The sequence below is a fragment of the Nestor notabilis genome, unplaced genomic scaffold (assembly GCF_000696875.1).
Source record: "Nestor notabilis isolate BGI_N333 unplaced genomic scaffold, ASM69687v1 scaffold103, whole genome shotgun sequence".
Taxonomy (NCBI): domain Eukaryota; kingdom Metazoa; phylum Chordata; class Aves; order Psittaciformes; family Psittacidae; genus Nestor; species Nestor notabilis.
This window is the reverse complement of record NW_009921267.1, coordinates 135,979-145,197: the sequence shown is the minus strand read 5'-3', so window position 1 is coordinate 145,197 and position 9,219 is coordinate 135,979. Positions and strand designations below refer to the sequence as shown.

The following is a 9,219-nucleotide window of genomic DNA, read 5'->3' as shown; positions in this document are numbered from 1 at the left end:
ATTCTTGTAAGGATATTTTAAACTGTTAGTTTGCGAAAATGGTTATTTAAGCTGTCAATATATAATAATGGATACATCTTTTGCCTGCTGTTCATCTGTATAAAACATATTTTCCAACCTAACCTTAAGGTAAAATTATATGGGAATAACCTTTAAGTTCCATTTGTTTTAATTTAGTGTTCAGTGGTAATTTCGCCATATGTTCTTGTCTTAGTTTTCTTGACCAGTAATTCAGCAAAAACTTTTGGAAGGTCCCCGTCTAGAAAGCAGAACTACTCTTCTAAAAGTGAAAACTCTGTGGAAGAAAGTTTTGAGGATCTGCTCTTGAAATATAAGCAGATACAATTAGAACTTGAGTACATTAATAAGGATGAAAGACTGGCTTTGAGCAACAGGGAAGAAAATGAACAAGATGCTGATAAAACAGTGAACACCGAGGACCAAGTACCTGTAGATAATAACAGTATTACAACAGATGCTATAAAAGAAGTACCTCCTGAGGAGAAAACTCCGGTTATAGCCTTTCAGGCGTTTGAACTGAAACCTCTCAGACAAAAACTGCCTACTCCAGCTGAGAGGAGCAGATTAAAAAAAGGCAAAGAAGGAACAAAGCAGTCATCACAAAAATCTGAAGTCACAGAATCCAGCCAAGGTAAATACTTGCAGAGTTCTTTTGCTTGCCATTACCTATTGTATTTATTAGGTGTTGTGGAAAATTTTACTTTAAAATACTACTTTTAATTAAAATGTTAAACATTTTAAGTTACAAATTTGATGTACTTAACTCCTGCTTTATGTAATTCCTGGAATTACATAAGCATACTGGGAAGCATGGTTTTGTGTTGTGGTTTTTTTTTTTTTTTTTTAACTAATATGTTCTTTATAGTCTAACTGATGCTTGGCAAAAAGCATGAGGACAAGACTTGAAGGGTTTAGTTGCTGTTATGTTATCATCAAAAATCATTGGCTTTCAATGAAAGTTTTCCATCTGTTTTGCCCTTGTTCTTTTTTGCGGAAGCAAAATGTGGTTTATTTGGATTTAAGATGAAAAGATAACATTTAGAGACATATTTTTCTGCATTTTGTCTTAACACATTTTCCTCAGTATAAGAGGCCTTTATGAAAGATTTTCAGCAGAATGATTTTAGTCATTATTGATATTCACAAACAGTGAAGAAATCATGGGCCAGAAATAGGATTTGTAGAAGAAATATAGCCAAAGGGTAGAATTAGTATCTTGTCCAGGTAGTTCTGGACTGCAGGCCAAAAATCATAATTGCTCAGATGCATGAACCAGTTAGCAAGGAACAAGTTATGTCCAGCTGACCTGTGGTAAAAGTCCTTGAGCTTACTTTTTAAGTCTGTAGTAAAATAGAGTAGTTGGCCTAAGCTTCCTCTTCTGAGGCTTCTAATAAGTGTTTGCTGTGGTTAAGGGTGTGCTTGTGGTATCTCTTGTCATCCTGTGTTACCTAATTTGTCAGTGTATGTAAACTGTCAATTTGAGTGGGAAGAGACAAAGTAGTACAATAGATGGATTAAGAATACAGGTGAGTAATTAGTAGGAATATGAAGAAAGAAAGGACTAGAGCACTGAAAATTGGAATGATTTATATGCAACTTCAGAATGAGAATTAGAAGACAAAGCCTCTGAAGAAACAAAGAGAAAACTGGTAAATAATAGTCAAACCACCTCATGTAATGTAGCTTTTTTAATGGTAAACATGAAGGAAACAACAGTTCGTGTCCGTAGCACTAAAATCAGTAGCGTGCAGGAAGAGATCATAGCAAGGCAGGAGTAAAAGAGCTTTTAAAAACCAAAAGATTTGCTTCAAAACTTAAAAGCACTAAAGTTGAAAGTACATTTCATATGATAGTGAAAAATAGATGCTATAATATGCACATTAAAAGCATCTTAATTTTTGCATACCACTCAAATGTATGATATGAGAATGATCTGAGAGCAGAATGATTTTTGTAAGTGACTGCTTTTGACAATGTAATGCAGGCTTCCAAAGTAGAAAAACCTGGCTGATTTGAGTTATTGCTGGTCCATGTATATCAGGTGAAAGTATTCTACTTGATTATGCATATATTAAGGAATAAGCAAAATTTGTTTTTCCATTGTATTTGTTCTTAAATGGTCTACTGGATGTTTCTCCAGACCTGTTCAAGTTGAAGAACTTGTCTTTAAAGTCAGGGAGGTTTTTGTCTCTTGCTAGAATTAATTGTGTGGTTCAACTGCTCTGACACAGGCTTTACAGTATTCCCTGCTTTCCTTCTTGCCCATTAGTCTGTTCTGCCTATGTTGCCCTCTTCTGTCTGCAGAACATTTTAGTTTGTGTAGTGTGTCCCTGCATATGTCTGTCTGCATCACAGAAACTACTGTACCATCTGTGTTTCCCTACTTTTATCCTGTGGACTGAATGGTTAAGAGCTTTGCTAAGTGTAATGAATTTTTGGAATTTTCTTTTAGAATACACACACGTATTAGATATTGATTTTCTTCCTTTTATATGTGTGCATTTAAAAAACGCATGCATGTGCAAACAGGAAGACCTCCAGCATTAGCTACGTACTGTTTTTGTTTAGGTATAAGGTCCTCTATAATAATAAATACATATATATATAGTTTAAACAACAGCTTTCTGAATGTGACATGTCATTAAATGTTAGGAAGAGTAAAAGCAGTACAGAGTGCAAACCTTTTCTGCCAGTTTGAATTGTGGGAAGGAAACTCTCTTTGCGGAAAGGCTAATACAGAAAAAGATTTTTAAGCTTCTCTCTCAATATTTATTTCCTTCCTCTGATGCAAATAAACATATATATGTGTTTATATACGTGAATTGTGCATCTATAATTTTGCTAGCAATTATCAATTGCTTCAAGCTATAATAACTCTGTAATAGTACACAGCATTATGTATATTATATTTAAAATGTAATATGTTAATGTGTGTGTATATATATACACATTATATAATAGATGGATGTATGGCTTTTGGGCAGACTAACAAATTAACATGTCAATGTCTTAATGTTCAGCAAGAAAGCATAACTATTTATTATGTATTTCTATAGGATAACTCTCTTCTGTTTTCATTGGCATGAAATTGAGCAAGTGTTTTCTTAATGCAGCTTTGGGCCTTTGTATTTAATGCTGCAAAAGACTGACCAGTTACTCAAAATAGCTCCTGGTGGAATCTGAGATGCTCAGGACAGCAGCAGATACAAGGTGGTAGCATAAAGCAGATGGCAAGAAGTCTTCCGCTTGCCTCCAAATCTGGTTTTCATTGCTTCTTGGGGAAATACGTGTCAGCCTTAAGACAGAATGATGAAGAAATGACAGGTCTTGCCTTAGGCTCATGTCATCATGATGATATGAATTTCATCAGACATGCCAAGTTTGTATTAATGTTTGTTAGTGTGTTCTTATACATAAAACTACTGTTATATTTTGCACATTGTACCAGCACTCAAAAATGTGGTATTTTTTTTTAGAAGGTACAGAAGATAAAGAACAAACATCACAAACATCAGTGCGAAAGCTTAGCAGCTCAGATGTTGCCTCTGAAAAGGTAAGAGTATTCCTCTGTAGATGAGGAATAATTGCTATTATGATACTCTGGCTTTTTCCAAACTGCAGTTCAGAAATGTTTCAGTAGTAGAAACAGTCTGTTTTTCAGGAATGTATTTATCAGTACAGTAGGATTTTTAAGCTTTCCCTTGGTAAAAATTTTGGAACAGACTTTGAAAGATTAAAAAACAATAATTACTAAATAATGTTTCTTGACTCTTTGTTTTATTCTTTCTCTTCTCAAGAAGCAGCTTGATGATGAGGAGGAGATGTCTGAATTGCAGCTTAGGCTTCTTGCACTTCAGTCTGCTAGTAAAAAATGGCAGCAAAAGGAACAACAGGTATTGAAGGAAAGCAAGGAAAAATTAACAAAACCAAAAAGTGTAACACAGAAAGTCAAAGCCAGTACAAAAGCACATTCAACAAAGAAACCTAGTGCTACAGGTAAGTTTAATGTTGCTAAAATGGCTATCAATAGCACGACCTCTGAAATAAAAAAAAAAATCTGACATAATATATTGTGTGAAACATTGGGCAGTGAGCCTTTAAGCTTTCTAAAACTTATCTGCACAAAGCTCATGAAGAATCTAGGATCAGGGTGAACCATTTAGGTGAAGTTAATCACGTATCTTTTTATTTAAAGCCAAGCAAACTTTGAGGAGACAACAGACAAAGACGTCAAAGAAGTTGCAGCAGCAAAAGGAACAAGACAGGCGTCAGAAAGAGGAAGACCAGAGGAAACAAGAAGAGGAAGAGGAGAGAAGAAAGAGAGAAGAAGAAATCAGGAAAATTAGGGACCTCTCAAATCATGAAGAGCAGTACAATCGATTTATGAAACTAATTGGAGGAAAGAGGAGATCAAGAAGCAGGGTAACAGATTTGTTATATGGTGTTCAGGTGTTGTATTTGGGATTAACGAGTGATTTTTGTCTTGCCCTTCCTGGTTCTGTCTCATATATATCCATCATTCTCCATCCCCCCTTCCCTGCCCAAAAAAAAGCAAAAGCTCAAAGTATTTCAGTGTTTACAGTGTTTTATTCTGATGCTAGACAGGCATTCCCTTTGGATTTTGTAAGATCAGTTTTGTGTGAGTTGTGTATTTGGAAGTCAGTGGTATTTTCGTTCTAAAGGTGTTTTGAATGTTGTGATCAAAGAGCAGTCTGTAATTTAACACAAACCAATCAACCAAAGTTCGTTTGCTTTCTTCTCCTAGACTGCAGTTTTGTCTCCGCATCTTCAAACTTATGTCTACACTACTTCAGTGGCCTGCTTCTTTCAAAATGTCATCTGGCATTTGGTTTCTTTGTAGTACTTTTTTAAATTTGTCAAGGTACAAAATATGTTCAGGCACAAAAGATAATTAATTCAGCATCATTACAGGATGACAGAACTGTGTCAAATTTATGAAGGAGTGGAGTTACTGCAGTGGTCATGCTGTACTTGTAGACTGTCTTCATTCTCTTGAGATTAGCAAAAGGCACTTGAATCGCTAAAACATTGGTGCCTTACAGAAAAAATGACGCTGTGCTGTCAGCATTAGTTGTTTTTCATCATGGAAGCAGTACAGCTGCTGCAGCTAGATGCTTCACGTGCTTGGAGCTACTGATGGTATAAGGAAAAATGAAACTACACCTAAGGGAATTGGCACTCCCTATATTTGAAGTCATGTTATAGGTGAATCTCATTTATAATGATGAGTGGAAAACTGAGGCTAAAAGTGTTTAACCAGTGGAAATTCTAAAAGCTACTGAAATGTCTACTGTATGCCTTTGAAAGAAACAAATTGAGGAGTCTTTAAGAAGTCATGCTTGCCTCTTCTGCCTGTGTTCAGTGTTCACTGAATATTGACTGACATGTGTATAATGTTAGGCATTCTTTAAACAATGTGATACATTACTTGTCAGTCTCTAGACAAGTTGGTGTGGTATGTGGCTCCTTCTGGGACAGTAACAGGATTCTCCACCTGAGATACCATTCACAGAACAATCAGAACACGCTTCACCTAAACACACAACCGCTGCCATAGTCAAGATGATACTTGTGCAATTTCGTGTCGTTTCTAACAAGGGTACTTGAAGTGCTCTTGGTAACTGCCATGACAGCTAAACAGAAATAATAAAGCATTTAATTCTCTTTCAGTGTTTCAGAAATATTTATATAACCATAGCAATTTATCAGATACATAATGATCAAATGGGTATTTAAAAATTGCTTGTGTCATGACTACCCCTCCCTCAAGAGATCCCGTTTTAAAATTATCCGCTAATCTGGCAAGTTACTACCAGCAGTGGATTTGATTAAAAGAATAACACAAGACCAGCTAAATAAAATACACTTTTTTGTGTGTTTAGTCCTCAGATACAGACTTGAGATGGTCGGTGGATAAGCAGTCTACAGATAGTGCAGGAGGCATATATCAGTATGATAATTATGATGAAGTTGCTATGGATACAGATAGCGAAACTAACTCTCCAGGTAAGACTTATTTAATTTTTTTTTAATATGGTGATTGGTAACAATAGTTAAAAAGTAGGAAATGAGTCATTATTTTAGAAGGAAAGTTTTTTGTAAGGTAGCAGTTACAGAACTAACATTTTAAGGTGTGCGAATTCTGTCTTGTTTTAATGCTGGCTCTCTTTGTTCTCCATCTCTGATGTGGTGGTATCATGAAGGTCTTTGAGGTTACACTGTTCTTGTTGCAGTGCGGTAGAGTTTATACTTTTACATTCCCAAGCAGCTGTGTAGAAAGTAAGGGCCTCAGGGTATTGACTGGATAGACAGGATTACGAAAAAGGGCATTCCAATGAACTCTTAAGTGAAATGTGAGTCAGCAGTGTGGCTTTGGGTGATAAAGGCGATCTGCAGTGCAGGTTGTAGCACTGTGATTGTAATGGGTTGCTAAACACTGACAGGACTGTATCATTCTGGTTTCATGGCAGAAGAAAGATAGTGATGTACTAGGAATCTAGCAAAGGGCCTTTTCGACTAAGGCCTGTTTTGGTAAAGTTCACTGGGGACTCAGGCACTTGATTTATGGACAGGAACTGGGAGAACTGTGCTTGTGTTGAGAAGACTAAAGAAGGCTTTTGCTACTGTCTTCACCTACCTAGTGGGGCAGTTAGAAGACAGAGCCAAACTCTTCTGTGGAGTGCGCAACAGAAGCACAAGGGGCAACACTGAAATTGTAACAAAATAAATTCAGATCAGATAGAAGGGAAACTTTTTACAGAAGATGGTCAAACACTAGAGCAGGTTAACTAGAAACATGGCATCTCCATACTCAAATATACTTGGACAGGACAATGCCCTTAGCAACCTGACTTTGGGGGCAGCACTGCTTTGAGCACCTGTGCTAGGGTGTATGCCTCCCAGAGGTCTTTTCCAGCCTAAATCATATATTGACTCTGAATTTGAGGTGCATTTAAGGTATTCAGGTGTTCTTGTTCCATGTTAACATGTGGAGTGTTGAGAAAGCATCATTAAGCATTCTGCTTTATTGGCCATCTTTATTCTCTTTGCTTTTCATCTTCCATATTTTTTTTTCTTCCTTTTTTCCCATCCTTTTTTCTTCTTTTTTGCCAGCCTTCCTTACACATTATTAGTTTGCTAAAATACTGCACCTCCTGTTCCAGACACATACACTACATTAATCTTCTCTTCTTGAAGCATCTCAAGCTCTAGTTTTATGTTTCAGTATTCAATATCAGCTGTGCATTTGGTCTGCTTCTGTCCCAGTTTGCATTGTATTTTTATGGCCATTAATCAGGAGACTCGTGTTGAGATACCTAATTTAAGAAGGTAAATTCTTGCAAATTAAATCAAACATGAGGGCTAAATCATTCCGAGTCATTACCTTAGCAGTACTGTTTGGCTGTACGTGCACTTCATATGTAAAATAGAAAAAGGGTAGGTAACTACTATTTTTGTATACATATATGTAAGAAATAAATGCACTGTGATGTGTCTGGTGTTACCTTTCAAATTGGTGCATAGTAAAAACATTTGTCTCCTGCTGCTGCATTAAGCCAGTTGAAGTATAAGCATGAGCTGGTGTTTAGTAACTAGCTGCCAGATTCCTTATGCTCAATAATTTGTTTTAATTACAGCTTCTTCTCCAGCACAGCCTCCTTTCTTTGAGTGTCCAGTAGGATATTTTCCACCTCCAGTACCACCAGTTTCCTTGCCACTGCCACCTCCAGTTCCAGTAAGTAACCTTGAAAGGAGTGTGGTTCTTCTAAATGTTGATAATTCTCATTGCATCTCGTTTGTAATGCTAAGGTTAGGATTAAATTTAGATTCCATTTTTGATACAGTTCTCTATTTGGTAATTCCCTTGAACTGTTAGACTTGTTTTTAAAACTCTGTTTCAGCTAATTTTTTGGTGGATCTAATTCCTGTTAAATGGAAGTTCTCCCTATTGAACTAAATTTTTCTCTTCATTGTTAGAGCTGTGCTGTTTCGTAACAGAAAGTAAAAATTGCCTGAGGCACATTAGGAAAAATAGTGAATTGGAATTGTTAGTGCAAGGCAACTTTGCCTCTTGTCTCTAGGCCATGTATGTAGATATGCTTACTCTCGGAATTGTTACCTTGTTACATTGGCGGGGGGAAACCAGCCAAAAATGTAGCTCATCAGTCCTTTCAAACTTTGTGCATTTTGACTATATGCTTTCTGTCTTCTCACCTAAGAGTCCCATGGGAATCTAGTGTTGGGTTTTTTTCCCCCACCCGTTCTTCACTGAATGATTGTTGGCCGCCTTAGTAAAGCAGTAGGAAGCTGCCATTTCCTGCCATGACAGCTTCTGAATTTCTGACTGAGGGAAATTGTAAATTTGTTAGCTAAGACAAATTCATAAAGCTGCTTAGACTGTTTTTTCAAGCAGTGTGAACCTGTCTGGTCAGCCATGTTTTTGTGTCTGTCTCTGGTTCTGATTCTCATTTATGTTTAGTTTGTATGCCTGCACTACTTTATTATCCAGCTGTAGCCTTGTTGCATTATCTTTTGAGTGACTAACTGTTCAGCAGTGGCCTTTGACAGTGAAGTAGATCCACTGCAGTTTGAATTATTTTTAAACCATAAAATAATATAGGTCTGAACCTCTGCTAGAAAATTATCAAGTAATAGTAATTTTTATGTTTCAAACCCTTATTTTCCTTTTTATAGCAGCCTGTACCATCTTTGAGCCAACTTTACACCGAGAGTATTACTTGTGTTTCTCTTGAGCCACCTCCACCTCTTCCCCCTCTTCCCCCTGAAGAGCCTGAACAGCCACCAAAACCTCCATTTGCTGATGAGGAAGAGGAAGAGGAGATGCTCTTAAGAGAAGAATTACTCAAGTCTCTAGCCAACAAACGAGCTTTCAGATCTGAGGTACTCTGTTGGTTTTTGAATCTAAACCCCTAGATGGCAATCTTGACCAAAATTAAATGTAACCTGCTAAATGAAGATTATAGGCTTTTTGATGCTGCCTTTCTGATTATTTAAAAAAAAGTCTCTGAATTTCCATCACTGTTTGCCCCCCCAAAATTAAAACAAAAAGAAACCAAACCAAAAGCCACCCCAGAACACCCTTGAATTGTAGATTGCAGCTCATTTTTTATTTCTGAAGGAATTACAAAACTTCAAGGTACTAAAAATTGAGTATGT

At 36.7% G+C, this 9,219-nt stretch overlaps 1 protein-coding gene across 1 annotated transcript in view; it reads left to right on the top strand.

Moving 5' to 3' along the window:
- Positions 1-214: 214 nt before the first annotated feature.
- Positions 215-9,219, top strand: part of ZFC3H1 (zinc finger, C3H1-type containing) — a gene marked incomplete at its 5' end in the record, with an annotated part of 37,085 nt that continues 28,080 nt past the window's right edge. The window contains 7 exons of the mRNA XM_010011063.1: positions 215-652; positions 3,501-3,574; positions 3,819-4,017; positions 4,217-4,443; positions 5,925-6,048; positions 7,680-7,777; positions 8,740-8,943. Of these exons, the coding sequence (XP_010009365.1) occupies positions 215-652; positions 3,501-3,574; positions 3,819-4,017; positions 4,217-4,443; positions 5,925-6,048; positions 7,680-7,777; positions 8,740-8,943 (1,364 nt within the window). The remainder of the gene's footprint in view (positions 653-3,500; positions 3,575-3,818; positions 4,018-4,216; positions 4,444-5,924; positions 6,049-7,679; positions 7,778-8,739; positions 8,944-9,219) is intronic.